The sequence below is a fragment of the Panicum hallii genome, chromosome 2 (assembly GCF_002211085.1).
Source record: "Panicum hallii strain FIL2 chromosome 2, PHallii_v3.1, whole genome shotgun sequence".
Taxonomy (NCBI): domain Eukaryota; kingdom Viridiplantae; phylum Streptophyta; class Magnoliopsida; order Poales; family Poaceae; genus Panicum; species Panicum hallii.
The window spans coordinates 38,472,025-38,491,481 of NC_038043.1; the positions used below are offsets into that span (position 1 = coordinate 38,472,025).

Below are 19,457 nucleotides of genomic sequence, written 5' to 3' on the forward strand. Positions count from 1 at the left end.
TATAGTATTTACTATGTATGTAGATATAATATATATATATATATATCTAAATATATCAAACCGTACATTTTGAAATCCATGGAGTATATTCTGGGACGGCAAATTTTGTAGTCCAACCAACCATGCCCTCACCTACCTCGAATTCCAAAAGTGCCATCGATTCTGCCGTGACGAGGGACAAAACTGGCAAGCCGCAAAATGGAGAGGGACCCCAGGGTTTCCTGTTCGGCGCTCCCTGTCCCTTTCTGTGTGTCTCTCCTACCGCCGCCACCATTTTGCCGCGCCTCATCGCCGGCGACCTCACCGCCGGCGACGTTATACGACAACCCAGTCCTCCTCAGTCCTCACATCCAAGTCTCTATCGCGTAGTGTCGCCGACCCCCTCCTCCTCCTCCTCTACTGGCATTGTACCGGCGCGGAGGGGAGATCCGTCCACCCTCCTATACGGTCCTGGATCGATCTCACCAATTCTAGGCAACTAACCCAAGCTTGCTCGGAGGAATCGCTGCAGGGCCCGAGAAATGCAGAGGGACAGCGGCGCCGGCGACGCGACGCCGGGCACCCCGAGCCCGACGCACGGCGGCCGCCTCAGGCACCGGAAGCGCTCCAGCGAGGTGATCCTTCTACCTGTCCATAATCCATACAGACACTGCCTCTGGTTCTTCGGTCTAGGTGTAGTGGACTCATATGTCGCGATCTTTGAAATCTTTTGCGCATCCTCCCTTATTGTTTAGGTTCTCAGCGATGTGAACAAGGCCAATGGCGCCAACCTGCTCTTGAACGACCAGAACAAGTACAAGTCGATGCTAGTCCGGACCTACTCCTCGCTGTGGATGATGGCTGGGTTCGTGTTCTTGATATACATGGGGCATCTCTACATCTGGGCCATGGTGGTGGTCATACAAATCTTCATGGCCAAGGAGCTCTTCAACCTGCTTAGGAAGGCCAATGAGGATCGGCAGCTCCCGGGATTTAGGATGCTGAACTGGTGAGGTGGTGGTAGGATATATGGTCGATTGATTAATCAGATGAGCTGAGGTTTTCATTTTTTTTGTGTTGTTGCAGGCATTTTTTCTTTACTGCAATGCTATTTACATATGGCCGGTTCCTTAGCCGGCAGCTTGTCAACACTGTCACTTCAGATAAGTTGTTGTACAAGCTGGTGAGTGGGGTCATCAAGTATCAGATGTTTATTTGCTACTTCCTCTACATAGCAGGTAGCTGTGACCATCTTTTTTGTGTGTTCCCAAATAAGGGCCATGACAATTACAACATAGGGGGACTTCAACATTTTAGTGCTTGTTTGGATAGGCAGGTGTTAGACCCGATGTGTTCAGATCGCCAAGAAAAAATAGTCCATTTGCATAGAACTGTAGGCTGACGAATTGTTTTTTACTTTGTTCTCCAATTGAGGCTTATTCAGGAAGGCCAGAGGATTATTGCTTGAGTTTTACTGTATTAGTCTTCTCCTTTATAAACTTCTATTTTCCATTGTAAGTTGGTGCTCGTTTTAGTTGATATTTGTTATTGAGTAAAGGTGGTTGGGTAGGTTGTTTGTAATGTGACGTACAATGCAATTTAATTCTGAATGCTGGCACCTTTTAGTCTGGTACTTGAGCACTTAAGCTTTTATGGCACATCAATCCATAACTGTCAATTCGGATAGTTGACTTACTAACAAGGTTACAGGCCCTTATCTGTAACACTTGGGGCTCTTTTCCCCACCCCTTTTCTTCTTAATATATAGATGCGCAGTCCTCCTGCGTGTTCGAGAAAAAAAACAAGTGCCTTTGTTGACATAGATATGGCAAATGCACTCGTAAATTTTGAAAAATTGCTTACTTGTTGCCACCATATTAATTGATGTATCATCTAGGTTTTGTCTGGTTTATTGTCACGCTAAAGAAAAAGGCATACAAATATCAGTTCAGTCAGTATGCATGGACTCATATGATCCTTCTGATGGTATTTGCGCAGTCATCTTTCACTGTGGCAAACATATTCGATGGAATATTCTGGTAAGTTTCTATCTTACAGCATGTTCTGATGCTTTGATCTGATAATATAATATGAATGCCAGTGCTCTGTTTGAACAGTGTGGATAAACATACCAGCTTATGAGCCTATTTGCTTTACTAATTACTACTTTATGCTTGTGTTTGTAATTTTGCTCGTAAAATTTTGTTGGTGGTTTAAAATTTGCGAGAGATTAGCTGCAGAGTTACTGATTTAAAAGTTCTCATTCATTAAAGAAGTTCAATTCAAAGAGTGTTTGAACCAAGCTATAGTTTAATGATTACATTAGTTTTCTTAGAACTGTATGAATTCAAAACAATAGAAAAAACCTGCTATTCTTTTTGTGTAACTCTTCCAATCTTTCACATGTCACTTTTATGGAGCATCAATTTAGCTTAGGTAAAGAAAAGGCAAAATAATTTTACGCACTTTTGTACTTTTTTGTTTTAAGATCTTTGTACCTATTGATTTGTGCTCTACTCCATTTATCTTTATTTAGTTTTGCGTAGCATGCAGAGTGGTATTGATCAAGCTTTGGCAGCTAAACTGTGTCTGGATGTGGGGGATTTCTCTGGGGATTATTACTATTTGTTTGAAATCTGATTCAGATTCTCTCATTCAACTGGGCCCTAGTTGATTAATGTAAGGCTGACAGAAAGATGCTTTTGTAGGTTCCTCCTACCAGCTTCATTAATTGCTATCAATGATGTTGCTGCATATTTCTTTGGATTCTTCTTTGGGAAAACACCCTTGATTAAGCTCTCTCCAAAGAAAACATGGGAAGGCTTTATAGGTGCATCAGTGACTACCATGCTTTCTGCATTTGTGGTCAGTAAATACTTACTGGCCTTCTATATTATTGTTGGTTCCCGTTGCTAATGGCCATGTAACTGATTTATGTGGTACATATACTCCATCTTTGTTCAATTGTTTTCTTGGTGGCCTTCTACAAATATGGACATGCCTAATTAACTGGAGTAGCAACCCAATCGAACATAAAATTTTCAATATCCACCTGTCCTGTGGTAATAATATATTTTGTACCAGGAATGTGCTAAAAAATGGTGGGGATTGTTTGGTTGGTGCCCCCGTGTGCGACACTGCAATTGGCTACTTTCTGCAAAATTAATCACAAAATTGTACGCTTATGGTCATTAAAATGCTCCAGGCCTTGTGTTTTGAGAGCAACTACTGATCCTCTTAGATTTAATGAATGTGTGGGCTGATTTCATTGTAGAAGTGTTTGAGACTTCACCAAAGTGCATTTGAACTTCTTGTTTTTTTACATGTTTGCTAATACTTTTTAAATTTAAGTGTTTGTATAGATGGATCTAGTGTCATTATTTACTTTTTTACATGTTTTGGCAGCTTGCTAATTTCATGGGCCATTTCCAGTGGTTGACATGCCCAAGAAAGGTATAGTTCCTCCTTGGATTAGTTCTTCACATGCCATTGCAAAATTTCTCAATCCCTTATTTTCTATTAGCTCTTTCTATGACATGTAGGGCCTGGGTCCACATGTCATAGGCACACCGATGGGAAATAAGAGATCGAGCAATTGTGACAGTGGCAAAAACCTCCTTTCTCATAGAGCAGCATCCATTGCAATGCATTTGAAATGTACTGCCACCGATCTTTATCTTATTCCATTACTCCCTCTGTAGGACTTGTCAACTGGATGGCTTCATTGCGACCCAGGTCCCATGTTTACACCAGAAAGTTATAGTTTACCAGGATGGATGCCACAATGGGTGAGCAAGCAATTTGAATACTCAGTTATCCAATTGATAATAGCTAACATTCCTTCTCTTTTAGTCAGAGTTCCAATTAGTTTGTTTGTACTTTACAGTTTCCCTGGCGAGAAGTTGCAATTATGCCTGTTCAATGGCATGCCTTAGCTCTTGGCTTGTTTGCTTCAATAATAGCACCATTTGGAGGGTTTTTTGCAAGTGGCTTCAAGAGGGCATTCAAATTTAAGGTGCGTATTTTGTTTGCAATTACTGGTTCGAAAGATATTTTATTCTCCAGATCTTATCCTGATTTCTGTGCATACTTTGTTAGGATTTTGGGGACAGCATACCTGGCCATGGTGGATTTACAGATAGGATGGACTGCCAAGTATGCATTTTGGACTTGATTTGTTTCTAAAATGTACACATTTGTTAGTGGTGATTGTATGAGTTCTGCTACTGTGCATCTTGTAGTCTAATGCATGTTCTGAAAATCTGTATTTGGTGTGAATTGATGTTGATTCAAAGAGAACACCTGCATCTGTTTCTTATGTTTGACTCATTTATTCTTGCTCATAGATATGTGTTTTAATTGCTGTGAATTCAGGCTTGCTGATAGTTTCTGATCTTAAACAAACTATATAGTTATGTCTCTCTCTGCATTGTGCACTTCTCAATGTCAAACTAAACAAGACATGCAATTCAGACTTCAACTGTGTTATCTATTCTGTGTATGCTTTGCAGTGCAAAAGCTGATTGTCTACAATATTAAAGTGCAGTTCAGGCTTCATCTGTGTTTTTCATTCCGTGCGTGCTTTGCCATCTGAGAGCTGGTAGTTTACATTATTACATGTTATATTCTGAGAAACTCCAAAATTGATTTCTTGCAGATGGTCATGGCTGTCTTTGCATACATCTATTACCAATCATTTGTGATGGTACAGGACCTATCTGTTGAGACCATCCTGGAGCAGGTAATTTGGATTCGCCATGTTTATACATTGACTCCAATTCACTTGTGCGATAAAGAAATATAGCTGTTAAACACCATTTTGTTCAATGCAGATACTAAGGAATCTCACCGTCGAGGAGCAGCATGATCTATATGAACAGCTAGGCAAGTTACTGGCGCGAGCAAACTGATGCTAACATAGACGTTGTGCATGCACCAGATCCAAAAGGATATGTGCAGTGCTTTTTCCCGGCCGTGTTTTAGTGAATCTGCTTGTACAGCCCTAACACCCCTAAGAACAAAATGGAAAGAGAAAACCACAACACTTAACAGGAGTTGCACCGCTGTATGATGTTTTGGAGTATACAGCTCCTGCGTCCTTCTGAATGATTTGGTATCGCCCTGTTGTGTTATGCTTGTTGCCGCCTCAAATCCGGCTAAAGTTGTTTTCTTGTGTAAAAAGGTAGTTTATATTGGCTATGTGTAGGTTGTCTTTTCCTGTCAATGTCTTTCTTCACTGGTGGTAGTTTGCGATAAATCCTTGTTTGAAAGAATGTCCTGGCATGATGTGCGCTTTGTTGGTAATTGTTTTGCTATTGTCGACCTGTTTCAGTTTTGCACCCGTTGTCCCAAATGTGAGTGCCTCCAGGGCTCTTGTAGACATGATATATACTGTGATAATGATTCGCTTCGTTAGAAACCGGGTGAGATCTATACAAGATATTGATCGTCTTAATAGAAAAGAAAAGCTTTCCAGAAAACTTAAGGCGTTTCTTCCGTAAATAAAGAAACGAACGTGAATACACTTTTTTTTCCAAGTAAAAAGATTTTTCAACCCAAATTACAATTCGTTTTGACTTTTTTATACATAGTTTTTCTATATATTTTGACATAGTGTACATCTAAGCGCATTGGTACTAGGCAAATTAATATGCATGGCTAACACCATTACACTGATCTAATTTTAATTTGTGTAGTAACACCAGCACAGTTGCCTAGCAGAAAAAATTACCTTATTCAGTAAGTGCAGTAACACCCATTATTTTAATAAACACCTTATTTTGACGGACTTGCACCGAAACCGGAGCCCATGAAGTGCCTCCATTGCGAATGAATACAGTTGTTGCTCCGGTATATTGTTGTTTCCTCACCCTGCAGTATTTAGTTCAGTTAAAGCAATGGAACAGGTTTTGAAAAGTGCAGATCTTGGTCTGCCACTACAGGTCCTAGTACAGCAACTCTTCACTCTGATTCTCCATTTCTTCGCTCAATCAAGCTTCACGAATACTACGAAGTTCAAACCATTAACGACTGAGCGACCTCCTGAACACCTCGATTCGCGCCACAACCTCTGGTGGTCTGATGCCTTCCGCACCACCAGGCCTCCCCCGACGCCACTCGCCGGCGGCGATCACCGCCCTGCTACCGCGTCTCCGCGTCGCCGCCGGGCCGGCCTCGCCGCGCCTCCTTCTTCTCCAGTCCATGGCGCTCGTCCTCACCTCGGGCCTCTCCTCCTCCCACCCGGCCCTCGCCTCCCGCCTCCTCAACTCCCTCCTCCCGCACGTCCCGTGCCATCGGCTCCCCGCACTCCTCCGCCTCCTCCCGCGCGACCACCTCACGCTCCTGCTCCTCTCCTCCGCCAAGCACCGCCACGCGCACTCCTTCCGCGCCGCCTGCGCGCTCCACGCCCTCGCCCTCGCCTCCGGCCACCTCCCCTCCGACCTCCGCCTCGCCAACTCCCTCCTCGCGCTCTACCTCTCCCTCGGCTCCCCGGCCTCCGCGCGCCGCCTCCTCGCCGACATCCCCCGGTCCGACACCGTCACCTGGAACACCCTCCTCCGCGCCTGCCTCCGCATGGGCCTCCTGCCCGCCGCGCGCCGTCTGTTCGACGAAATGCCGGAGCGCGACCTCGTCTCGTACAATTCCATGCTGTCTGGGTACGCGGCTGAGGGGGACATGGTCGGCGCCAAGGAGCTCTTCGATGAAATGCCAGAGAGGGACGTGGTTACGTGGAACTCAATGCTCGCTGGTTATACTCGGCTTGGGGACATGGAGAGCGCCAAGAAGATGTTCGATGCAATGCCAGTGAGGGATGTTGTGTCGTGGAACTCAATGCTCGATGGGTACGCCCAGGCCGGGGACATCAAGATGGCGAGAACGGTTTTTGATGGCATGCCAAGGAGGAGCATTGTGTCGTGGAATGTTGTTCTTGCATTATATGCAAAGGTGAAAGACTGGCGCGAGTGCCTGAGGCTGTTTGATGCGATGATGGCTGTGGGGGAAAGCATTCCAAATGAGAAGACGTTCGTGAGTGTTCTGACAGCCTGTGGTAATTTGGGTGATTTTGAGAGGGGGAAATGGGTGCATGGCTTGGTCCGAGAGAGGTGGGAGAAACTTGTGCCAGACGTACTACTGCTTACTGCACTGCTGACAATGTATGCCAAGTGTGGGGTGATGGGGACAGCCAAGGAGATATTTGATTCGATGAGCGAAAAGAGTGTTGCATCCTGGAACTCAATGATCATCGGGTATGGATTGCATGGGCAGAGCGAGAAAGCCCTAGAGTTGTTCATGGAGATGGAGAAAAATGGGCCTCAACCGAATGAGACGACTTTCATCTGCATTTTGAGCTCGTGTGCTCATGGAGGGTTGGTGCTTGAAGGCTGGTGGTGTTTCGATAGGATGGTCAGGTTCTACAATTTTGAGCCCAAGGCTGAGCATTTTGGCTGTATGATGGACCTCCTTGGCCGTGCTGGACTGCTCAGAGATTCAGAGAAGCTCATCAATAATTTGCAGGTGAAGGTGTCACCTGCATTATGGGGCACTCTAATAGCAGCCACTCGAACTCAGGACAGTTCCAAATTTGGAGAGTTTGTTGGAAAGAAATTGATTGAAATGAAGCCAACAGAGTTCAGCTCCTATGTGCTTCTGTCAAACATTTATGCTGCGGAAGGCAGATGGGATGATGTTGAAAAAGTGAGGAAGGTGATGAAGGAGAAGGTGGTGGAAAAAGATGTAGGGATGAGCCTTGTAGGATCAAGTGAGCCTCATCCTGATGCTGAAGATGGCATTTCGTTTCAACAGAATTCTGTGATGCTCTTGATATTGGGTGAGATGGGTCTGCGTGTGAAACAACGATCTGAGGTGTCAGACTATTGGAGGGAAGCTTATTAGTTATTGCATGACACTGCCAACAAAGTTTATGCACTCTATTTCGCTAGGCATATTTGGGAAGACAAATGCCAAGTGGGGATGCTTACGTGTCAGTACCTCATGGTTGCTGACAGTTGTGTAATTGTAGTAAGTCAGTCAATATACAACTTGCATTTTTCTTTTCATTTTCATGTACATCGCTGGTGTGTAACTGTTAAATACAAAGGTGCATTTCAATTTTTCAACATTTTGGGACACAGTTTTCAATCTTGCATTAAACTACTTGTCATGTGCCATGTTTGCTAATCCTTTTTAGATAAGTGCTCAAAAATAGTGCGATTTGGAGGGGTTTTGCTAGTGGATTCCAGGGGCGTTTAAGGTGCTTTGAGTTTCATATTACCTGTTGGAAAGATTTTTCATTCTCAGAAGCTCATCCTAATTCCTGCGTGTACTTTTTCAGGATTCCAGGGAGGGCTTACCCAGCCATGGTGGATTTACAGTTAAGCTGGACTAAGGTGGACTTTAAACTTGATATGTTTCCAATATGTACATGTTTGTTATTGTTGAACTTTTGGAGAGTAAAATCTACCTGTTAGTGTGCTTCTAATGTACGCTCTGTTCTACTTTTTGTGTGAATTCATGTTGATTCAAACATAATGTCTCCATCTAGGGTTTGCTATTGTTGTGAACTCTAGGCTTGTTATGCAAGAGCTGATTAATCTACAATATCAGACTGTGCAGTTCAGATTTCAAATGTGTTGTTCATGCTGTGTATGCCATGCAATGCAAGAGATGACAGTATACACAGGCCCTGTTTAGTTCCCACCTCGTAAATGCAAAAATGTGTTGTTGTGAACTCTAGGCTTGTTATGCAAGAGATGACAGTATACACAGGCTCTGTTTAGTAACCATCCGCTAATTATTGCTTAATCATAGATTAATTAGCATCATTAGATTCGTCTCGCGATTTACAACCCATCCATGCAAAAAGTTTTATAAATAGACTTCATTTAGTACTTCAAATTGGTAAGATTGCTTTGCGCAAAATTTTTTTGCGTTTACACCTGCCGAACTAAACAGGCCCACAATATGAGAATCTGCAGTTCAACTGTTTCTTGTGTATGCTTTGCAATGTGAAGCTTATAATTTACAGTATTAGAATGCTTTGTGCTGAGCAGCTTCCATTGGTGCCGCAGATAGTCATGGTTGTCGTTGTGAACATCTACTTGCAATGTGATGGTGCAAGCCTTGTCTGTTGGGATTATCTAGCAGGTAATTTGCCAATTTGGGCTTGTATAATCCACATGTACAGTTCTAACACCCTAAGAACACAACAGGAGATCGACAACGCTGACAGGAAACACATTGCAGCAGATCGACTTCACTGATTCATGGGAGTAGCGGGCAATGATTTTCGCGCTTGGCAGCCCTCTGCTGAATCTGGTGTGGAACGGAGCAGAGGGCGCTCTGCCAAACAACGGGGCCTTACCCCTAATGTTCTGCAGAGATGTTTTGTCACCACATTTATCTTTAGCTTACAAGTTATAATTTACTGCCTAAAAATCAACAAACTTTGTTTTCTCATGTAGCCAAATATTTTCTCCACTAGGGCAAGTCCTTGTTTGAAAGATTGCCATGTTGTGCTTTTTGTTGGTGTTTTGCTTAGAACTTGGACATAACCTTAGTGAAGAGGTCTAACTGCAAACCAACTTGAAGCAAAACCTTGATATTTCTATTTAAGCACAGTTAGACGCTAAAATTTCTGACAGCAGTCAACTGAACAAGATTGTTATACTCCACCATAATGGTACAATGCTAAATGAAACATGTCACACAAAACCCAGCTTTATTCATTTTTCTTGATCGTCAAAATTGGAAGCACTGTTAAAAAAACAAATATTTCTGTACAACACTTGGCAGGAACAATTTAACACCACAAAAGAACAATACACAGTAGTCATCCAACGTGACTATTCAAAACTGACAACTGCCCAGAGTCTCCATTGAACAAGTAAACCTCCAGCGGGGCATATGAGAATGACGACGAGAGCCTCGCTGAGGGTTGTAAGATTCTGCTTCCTTTGGGGCATGGAATGGTTAAAAGGCGTGACCCGGTTCGCATCTTCCAAACCTGGCCACATAAGGGCAACAAATTACAAGTCTCAACCAGAAAGTAAATAGTCCTTTAGCTAACCTCACAACACAGCTTGTTTATCACCCTCTGAAGAAAACATGTAATAAATCCTTAAACTCTTCTAAGTGACTGAAGACCAACAGAAAGTCAAACAACCCAGAATGTCTTCGTTCAGCACTGATAAAACCAAAAGATGATCGCTAAACAAGAAATCAGCAATTAGGCAACCATGAGACTTACCTCTATTATGCCTTTCCGTGGGGCATGAATTGCTAGACACAAACAGTAGTCACTCTTTGCATATTCCATACGCATTGTACTTGATGAAGCCTTGTCTTTATTTAGTAGCATCTCCACAAATAGACATGAAGCATCACGATAGCCCTATAAAAAAATGATAAAAGAAATGGAAATACAATGGTATTGTGAGTTGCTGACTAAAGTAATCATGTGCAGTCCTGGGATCATGTCTCACAACAGTAATTTTATATCCATTGTACACTTTAACCACAATATTTTCTATGTGCAGATTTCTGATCCTACCACGATTTACAACAATCGTAGGACAGTGCAACCCCCTTCAACCCAAAAAAGTGATGCAAGCTTGGCAAACAGTTTTTACCGACTGCTACAACCAATCAACAATTTGATTGAAAAATGGTATATAAAAGCCATCAGATGGAGGTGACAGTTTCTGTAACTAGATTTTCAACATAACATTTCTCTCCCTTACTATCTACACTTTTGCTATCTAGGTTTGGAAAACCAGCAGGAACCTATATATAAACTTACTAGATAAAGGTTGAGCTCTCATCTCAAAATACTTGAGTCTTAGTCACTTAAAGATCTCATAGTGCCCTAGAAATACAAGCACTTGAGTTGCAGTGGCATGGGATGGTACTGTGCTACCTAGTGGTAAATGGTGGCATGATCAGAGGACTGTACATGATTGCCCTGGTTTGCTACTCCCACAATAGCAATTGTGTATCCATTGCAGACTTGTTCAGGGATGAGATGTGAGAGCACAGTTGAACCACCATACCTATGTGCAATCTCCTGATCCTACCACAATTTACACTCTATCATAGGATGGTACATCCAGGTGTGCCCTCAACACCACAGGACACCACAATGCATAGTTACACAGTTGTGCCCACTACTGCAACCAATCATATATTTAATAAAACATGGCACATAATTCTATCAGGTGATACTTTCTATAGCTTGATTTTCTCCATGACATAATTTCTCTTTTGTTCTCGAAACCAAGGTTTGGAAAATCACCAGGAACCATTGGATACCTATTTTGACCCAGGCTACCTATCCATATTGCAAAAGGGAGAATCCATTTTACTAGCTCTCCCTGTCATGTCTCTTGCTCTCAAATCAAAACAAAGTTTCCATATTTTGAAAGGGAGAATCCATTTTACAACCTTTTTTGTCTTGCAATTCTCACCATACATGTTGTGTTTTAACTTCAATTATTTTTGGGTGAATCCAATATTAGTCTAAACCTCAGACAAAACAAACCTTTAAAATCCTAAATACAAGACGACTAGGCATTACAAGTGCTACAAACATACCTAAATAAGGGAAAACAAACTAATCAAGATCAATATGGCTTCAAAAGAAAATGAACTAATAACCACACCAGAAGGCAATAGTCTTAACTATTGGAAGTTATATATTACTTGGCAATTCATTATTTCTTTAGATTAGATTATTTAAGAATGAACTCAAGAACTTTACCTTCCATAACCGTACAGCCACAAGGGCATGAGTGTCCAGCAGTAGAATCCGCCCAAGTGAATCAGTTATGGCAGCCAATGTACCACTTGGGGAGAGTGTAAGCCGTTCTCCCTTCCTCGGCGAGTCTTTTAAGCAAGTTAGGGGTGATGCTGCAGCATATGTGACTGTGAGGAATAAATTCAGTATTTTTAAAACATGTTGAATTTGAACTACTAGCCATTACTTTTTGCAAAGGATTGAGGCTTTGGCCGTGACTTTTTAGGTGGTGATGGCTCACTCCGCCATAATATTTTTGACAAAGACGATATTGTCGAAAATGTTGCAGCTACACCTCTTGACAAAATTGCTCCAACAATTGACCTGCTTCTATCTTCTGATAGCCTGCAGAGTCAACAATGTGTTATGAGATGTGTAAAACTAACAACATCACTCAATAACTTTCCTCTACCAACATCTAGAACAGATGGACATTATTTTGAACTGATTGCAATTCAAATTTGAATGGAAGCTGATAAGTTTCCTGTTGCAAACTTGCAATATAATTTGAGTCGATAAACCATGTCTACAGAACTCACAATGAAATGACTGACAAATAATGTCACTATGTCAGAGCTAGTATCATGATCACCTCAATCAGAAATGCAAAAGCCAGTGCGCAATGAAACTCACCTATATGCTGAAACTACAGCATCCTCTCCAACTGTGATGGCACAGTAGTGGCGCTGACTTGACTGCCCAGCAATATAAAAGCAGCTGAATTCAATATAATCGTAGTTTCAGAAAGCTTCCACTAAAGGTAGCAAAACAGGGATATGATAAAACTAAAATAATAATGGTAAACGCATAATGAATTTATGTAAGAGTGATATCTAACAACAGTAGAAGAATCATGAGTGAGCAAGTCACCTGAAGTTCTAACAAGGGAGGTGGCATCAGACCAACAATTGCAGCATCAGCACAAGAACCAAACTTGCTCACATTCCAAATCTGAAAAGCTATCCTTCCAAAGGAACCCTCATCCTCAGTATCTTCCTCTTCAAACTTATCTTTCCACAGACGTGATTTTACATCTTGAAATGCTTTTTGAAGAATGTTCTGTGAATAACCAAGAAATCAGTTATTATTATCATTGAACAGACACAGAAAGCCTGATCATTACGACGCTAGCGATTAAGCATCAGGCTATCCGTTTCTAATAGAGAAATGAAGGAGGGTTTCACACAAACCTGAAGGTCAGCCCCATCAAAGCGTGCGATAACACCAGGAAAAACTACAGAAAGTTCATCTGAACCTGAATCTTCCCAAGCGTTCTCCTTCCGCTCACGAAAGTTGAGTTTCAGTATCTTTGAAGGATATACACTCTGAAATAAACACATCCAAGGATGACATTAAAAAGATGTGTGTTTGATAAAGATCGGAGATAGACAATATAGTTAATGACTGTAGGAGCAATCTAAACAGAGTATCTTCTCTTTGCACTACAATACATGTGCTGCCTACATTACAAAGTATATTTAGGGGGAGCAATCCATCAATGCAGTTTCACACCACCTACCTAGACACGAAACGTACATTTGGAATCTGCACTGCTAGAATTCCTCACATTTCAAGCAAATCCTTGCATCTTATCTGACACTAGTAAGAGCATTAGTGTGAATCCTAAAAGATCGTACAAAAGCTATCATATATATTGTAACAATCTGGCCTAAAAAGTAGACCCGATAATTCTTATATTTCCCAGACTAGCATATCTACAGAGAGAACTGGATGGATTAAGCGACCTGCTTGTGCAACAGATCGCCGGCGAGCGAGTAGAACAGCAGCCACCCGGTGTCCGTGCCGACCGCCACTGCTAACCCCTCCTCCTCTTCACCGTCCTCCGTGGTGAGCGGGACCCACTCTACGGCCGAGATCCGGCCCTCCTCGGGCCCCACCGCGGGCTTCACCGTGACCCCGCCTCCTCCACCTCCCGCGACCGGGACGATCACGAGCACGGACCGCGTCGCGCTGGCCACGGCGAGGGCGCGCGCGCGGGGCCCGAGCGAGGGGAGCACGGTGGGGTCGTCCAGCCACCCCTCACGCTCGCCGGCATCCACGGCGGCGAGGTCCGGCGAGGCGGAAGCGAGGAGGGCCACCTCCGTCAGGTGGTGGCCCCGCGGCGCCATGGAGGCAGGCACGAGGAGATCCCGCGGATGTCTGGAAGGTTGGGGCCGCGCGGAGCGCCCAGGAAGAGGAGACGTGCGCGTGTGATTTTGGCGGATACACCCTTTGGCTAACCTCTAATTCAGGGTTAAGTGGTTAACTAATGAGATTACGAGATTAAGCCCTTGCGTTGCTCGAGGCATTAGACCATTCTGAGTGTAAGTTTTACTAAGGCTATTCACAATGGAAGTTTCATGGGGTGTTTCATGGCATTAATTAGCCTGCCACATCAGCAATATGGCATATCATTTAAGAAGTAAGAGTTTCATGGAATTTCATGAGGATGAAACTATGTTAACCCATTTCCAAGAACTTGGAAACCGTGTGAAACCTCCATTGAGAGTGTTTTGTTTCATCTTCACACAATTGAGTAAATTCTATTGGTTATTTATTTGCAGTATTTAAGTAGTATGTTGGCATATGAAATAGTGAGATGAAACTCTCTATTGAGAGAGGGTGTTTCATCCTTCTACAAAGTTGACGTGACATTCTTGGAAACATGGACATGAAACCCACATTGTGATTAGCCTAACGTTAATTGATAAATGAAACTGTACCTCTAATGCGTAGTTGTTTTATGTTACATTTTCAATGCAAGGTACAAATATTTATTGCAATGCATCGGATTGGATGAAATCAAATAGCTCTCAATGGTAGTTTCAATGTGTTTTGTGTCTAGGAAACGATATACACCTAGCTTTATGGTGATAAAACTATCTCTTCTCTCTTCTTAAATATCCTATCATAACATCGTATTTGCTGATGTGGCATATCATTTAATACTGATGGAACTCCCACTAAGAATGATGTTATGCCACTTCTAATGAAACTTTCATTGTGTTATCATTAACTGAGACTACTCTTAGTAAGTGTTTCATTATGTGTAAATATTATGACATGTAAACGAATATATTGATATATTAATGAACCTAGATTTTATTCTTTTGAAAGGGTAACAAACCAAGATTCTAGGGAGGGAACATTTATCTATCTTTGTTTGCTCTCTTGTTAGTCTATTCTATTTACTTTAATTGTTATTTAGTCTATACAAATCCATTTGCTTGGTTTCATTAGTAAGATTAATATAAAATAAAAACCAGCATCCACTTGTTCATGAATTGATAAACCTTGTGGGAATATTCTAAAGGAAAGTTACAACTGGTACGTGGTTGACGAATTGGTGTCCTTATCAACAAGCTTTTATGGCATAGTTATTGGAGAATAGAAGAAATATCATTAAGGGAATTATCAAGTTCATCATTGGAGCAAGTTGAGATGCAAGTTTTGAGGAGTAAGTAGCGACAAATCCTTTCAGAGGACTGGAGGAGGACAATTCATATAGAAATCTTGAGCGATTCAAGATGATATGCAACATGTCGCAACAAGGAGTTCCGACAGCTTGGTTCAAGTGGATTTTTTTTTTCCATTTCTCTTATAGGTGAAATGGAAGATGGTGCACACTTGCTTCTGTTAAAGTGAAGGGAAAGTGGGATGATCTCACGAAGAAATTCTATTTGAAATATTTTCCCATAAAAAGTTTCAAGATTTAAAGCTGCAAGTGATTGATTTCAAGCAAGAAGGAAAATATGATGTGATTGATGAAGCTTGGAATCGGTTTAATGTACTATTCGAACAAGACCAGAAATTGGAAATTCCTAATGATGTGCTGTTGCAATCATCTTATTTTCACTAACCTGTCACTCTGCCGAGTATGTAGATATGTGGGCAGGAGGTAACTTGATGGAAAAAACGCTTAGAGAAGCTGCAGATCTTACAAAGGATAAGCGACGCGGCAGAAATGAATCTATAGACCGCTAGAAACATTATCAGGAGGGGCGTAACGACGAAAGCAAGCCTGAGATGCTTGCTGAATTTTTTCTTTTTCGAAAAGATGAACCATAGCTGAAGGAAGATGAAACGACCACACCAGGAGTTAAAGAACCACTTCCCGAGGTAACAAAGATTGTTACGTGTATTGGAGCTTTTGAAACTAACATGAGTGTAGGCCCAAGTTTGAAGAATGCTAGACCATTGAAGGAATTGGATCAACTTGATTGGATGCCAATTAATTTTGGACATCAAGTTAGCAGTATACAGAATGAGAGATCCTGGAGCATAGCTAGAAGCTATTTGATCAAGGAGTAGGAGAAGATCCGGATGATATCACAAATGGAGGAGAGCAAAGCCATGATGAGCCCGAATATTTCCCCTCTACAACATCATTAACACCAATTGAAGAAAAAGAATTTGACATAATAGATGTGCTTTATTGGTTTTAGACCATTACATGTACACGATAGATGCAAAGTTCTTTACTTTAGTTATTTATGTTCTCTCAGGAAGAATTGTATGGGAAAGGTAGGACTCAACACTGCAATTGCCTTATATATAAAGATCATGTACACTACACACACAGAAAAAGAATTGAACAGAATAACAAAATTAGTAGCATATGCCAAATTGCAAACTCACGCAATATGACGAACAAAAATAAAATAAATACAGTACCCTGCTAACCCCAAAGTTTCTTAAGGTCACTGCTAACAATATTTCCAAGAGGGAGGCCTGTATCCAAAGGAAGGCTCAAAAATACCTTCCACTTTTATATAATTATATAAATATTTTGTCAGCGAGTTACATAGAAAATGTACAATAAAATTACCTTAAAATACATAAATCAGACCTTATGGAATAATTACGTGCCTCTAAATAAAAGTGCAAAGCACAAAGGCGAAATGGGATGCTTTGCATGGCTATGTACTTCTTTATAACTTAAGAAATTAAGAAAGCAATTATTGTGCTGAGCATGATCTTCTCATAACTTTAATGCAGGCCCTGTGTACAGGTCCCTTCTAATGACAAAGCTGTCACGGGGCTGGTATTCTTCAAGCCAAACAAATTCAGATCCCTTTGTATGGTTCAATAAAACGCCTGGAGAAACAATAGCAATCCAAAAGGTGAGTAAGAACCTGAATTCACATCACAATAAGTAGAGCAAGTGTTGTACATATATGCTCATGCATAAAGATTGTTACACTAACCCGATGTGTCTGACTTTGGGCAGCTCCGGAAGTAGGAGCAGTGCCTCCCACCTTCTGAAGAGTAAGGAGGTGTTAAAATGTCTAGGATAGCACATGGTGTGATGGCTTTGAAAGCATGTATGTTCCCGCCTTCTTCTGGATGAAGAATCATCGCCCCACAAGGCGCCGACATTTCACCGTCTCTTACAACCTTGGCATGTCTCACTTCAATTTACAAAAGAAAGTGTGCAATCAAAATTGATAGAAAGCACCGGGCAGTCAGAGCCATGTACTTGAAGGCATTCACTTGGCAATACTATATTTGAATACTGTTATATCAGAGGGCATTGGGCAGGTCTAACATCCAAACAAGTTTGGGGTACTATATCAAAAGCGTGGTTTTTATACATTTTTGAACAACCTAAAGGGTAAATTTAATTCGTTAGTCAAGTTCATCATAAATACTTATGATTAAGGAAACCTTACCTTTCAATAAGCTAAGAGGTTCAGCTTTATCAATCCAGTCATATGCTTTGACATGCACTGTGCCATATAAAACTTTGCTGAGTACAGTCATTCCAGGATGGTTGTGGAGTGGAATGTTGGACGATGCTGGTATGCAAAATATCCCAATCTGTACATTCAACATGAACGACAACAACCTTTAGGCAAAGGGTGAAGGAGGACTGCTGAACACTTGAATGATGCAATGCAGAAAAAAGATGTATGGCAGATGAAGTTGTTAATGGCTTACTGAGAAGCTTTTGCACTCATAAATGTGACGGTATCTGATCGCAGGGCTGGAAGGAAAAACTCTTCTCCTACTCAGGGTTTGTGTACTCCGCCAAACACGTGCAGCTTGAGCTTCACACTCTAGTCCAACATCACAAGGTGTGATCTTGTCTGCCAGGAAGTTTTGAACAATAAGAACAGATCTGTTAATTTTTTCATGAGCCATGCTTGTGTCTTTCAATTTTTTCACAGTACTTTAATTTCACAACCAATACATAGCTTCAGTGAAAGAAACACGCTTTGTGCAAATTATACTCTCACTCCATAGAAGTTTGCTTCGTTCTAATCGATTTTTGTGTCCTCCAGCTTTGATTTTCTGAAGATTATATCAATACCAGAAGGTAGGTAGTAGTTCTTACCTAATACAACACGGACTTTATCGATGGCTTCAGAAGATATAGGTCCCTTTTCAGATAACGATCCTTTACAGACCTCATAAAGCTTCTGGATCGCACCCATAGTAGTCGAAGGCTTTTATAACTTAAGAACTAAACTAAAAAGTTTCAACCCTCAGATATATACAAATTCACTTCGACAGAAGTTGTCTTCAAGTCAGCCTGAGGTTTCCTTTAGAGCCTGTGCCAATGAGAAATGAAGTTGATTACAAAGATATCCCAAGTAGGATAAAGAGTAGATCAAGAGATGGACACACGCGTACACCAATCGATCGATGGTTCCTAAAAGAAGGCTGCCCTCGTCCCTCCTCTAATTAGGATCCATATTCTATGAGTAAACAAAAAAAAACTACGATTTGGAATAAACTACTTCACATAAAAATATATACAAAATTAGGACATCTTTACAAACTCAAGACTAAAATCAGCAAAACTAAAAGTAGACCTCCCAGGGCCAACAGAAACATGTAGACAAAAAAAAATTGTTTTGCATTGAAGCAGGAAACAGAGGCGATGGAAGGGGATACCTCAGGTTCTTGGAAGGAGGCGATGCAGGAGGAGGAGGATCATGAGACCTCATCTCACGAGCTCCAGTGGTGACCCCCCATCTTGTACTCTGGTGCCCGGTCGGTTGGTGCACAATAGGGACAGCAGCACGAATGGGCGTTGTTGAATTTTGCTGCAACGCTGGAAGATGACCCTTTCCCTTCCGGCTCTAGAAGAGGACCGAAAGAGGCAGGGCAATGAGCCAATGACAAGTTTGTTATTTTCCTTTTTGTTATTGTAACAAAAGGTAGGTCTAACAGGCTCAAAGTCTCCTGAAACTTATTCCGATCACTGGTCACGATTGCATTTGTTTTTTTAAACAACACTCGATGAGTGTGTTTCTACTGGTATAGCAGAAAAATATAAGGTTATATCCTAGAAGGCCATAGCCAGGTAAAAGAAAACCACAGAAATAGCACCGACAGGTTGGATTAGGGCATAAACATACGTCGAACTCAACACTACTCAACAACTCAGGCTGGTCAGATTGAGGCAACGACACAAGCCGCACAACTCGTGCCTGGTCGGAAATCACTCCATGCAACAAACACAGCAGAAACCAGAGCCCGCAGCACCCGCCAAAATATCCACACTTATGTAGTCGCCGAGAACCTCTAGGCGTGACCCTGCGTCGATAGGGAACCGAAAGATGCAGACTACACCGCACCGGGCAGACCACCGCCATGCTGGACCCTCCGCCACCACGCCGCTGCAACACCACCCTCCACCTGACGGAGTGATACCACCGAAACTGGACTTCTGGTAGGC

The 19,457-nt window shown here is 42.0% G+C and overlaps 4 protein-coding genes across 7 annotated transcripts; 2 read left to right on the forward strand and 2 right to left on the reverse strand.

The window, feature by feature from the left end:
• Positions 1-141: 141 nt before the first annotated feature.
• On the forward strand, positions 142-5,088 carry LOC112881690 (phosphatidate cytidylyltransferase 1-like). Its single transcript, XM_025946505.1, has 11 exons — positions 142-614; positions 735-988; positions 1,066-1,217; positions 1,877-2,018; positions 2,688-2,844; positions 3,385-3,432; positions 3,681-3,767; positions 3,866-3,994; positions 4,078-4,134; positions 4,637-4,720; positions 4,812-5,088. Exons 1-11 carry the CDS (start codon positions 522-524, stop codon positions 4,887-4,889), a joined length of 1,281 nt encoding a protein of 426 aa, XP_025802290.1. The 5' UTR covers positions 142-521; the 3' UTR covers positions 4,890-5,088.
• Positions 5,089-5,890: 802 nt separating this feature from the next.
• On the forward strand, positions 5,891-9,479 carry LOC112879667 (pentatricopeptide repeat-containing protein At4g02750-like). Of its 4 annotated transcripts, none has more exons than XM_025944024.1 (5): positions 5,891-7,998; positions 8,168-8,230; positions 8,312-8,366; positions 9,048-9,123; positions 9,189-9,479. In XM_025944024.1, exon 1 carries the CDS (start codon positions 6,061-6,063, stop codon positions 7,870-7,872), a length of 1,812 nt encoding a protein of 603 aa, XP_025799809.1. In that variant the 5' UTR covers positions 5,891-6,060; the 3' UTR covers positions 7,873-7,998; positions 8,168-8,230; positions 8,312-8,366; positions 9,048-9,123; positions 9,189-9,479. The 4 variants fall into 4 exon arrangements, with proteins under 4 accessions (XP_025799809.1, XP_025799811.1, XP_025799810.1 ...); XM_025944026.1 differs by having other exon boundaries at positions 8,312-8,350; XM_025944025.1 differs by lacking the exon at positions 8,168-8,230.
• A 199-nt stretch (positions 9,480-9,678) lies between these two features.
• On the reverse strand, positions 9,679-13,999 carry LOC112883406 (rab3 GTPase-activating protein non-catalytic subunit). The gene is made up of 8 exons (XM_025948703.1): positions 13,516-13,999; positions 12,961-13,095; positions 12,641-12,829; positions 12,404-12,465; positions 11,958-12,115; positions 11,735-11,883; positions 10,226-10,369; positions 9,679-9,982 (listed from the first exon to the last, which is right to left on the reverse strand). The coding sequence occupies exons 1-8, from the start codon at positions 13,897-13,899 to the stop codon at positions 9,809-9,811; spliced, it is 1,395 nt and encodes a 464-aa protein (XP_025804488.1). The 5' UTR covers positions 13,900-13,999; the 3' UTR covers positions 9,679-9,808.
• A 2,505-nt stretch (positions 14,000-16,504) lies between these two features.
• LOC112879664 (plant cysteine oxidase 5-like) lies at positions 16,505-18,861 on the reverse strand. Its single transcript, XM_025944021.1, has 6 exons — positions 18,671-18,861; positions 18,108-18,324; positions 17,711-17,859; positions 17,443-17,590; positions 16,978-17,181; positions 16,505-16,867 (listed from the first exon to the last, which is right to left on the reverse strand). The coding sequence occupies exons 2-6, from the start codon at positions 18,205-18,207 to the stop codon at positions 16,752-16,754; spliced, it is 717 nt and encodes a 238-aa protein (XP_025799806.1). The 5' UTR covers positions 18,208-18,324; positions 18,671-18,861; the 3' UTR covers positions 16,505-16,751.
• Between the last annotated feature and the right edge of the window lie 596 nt (positions 18,862-19,457).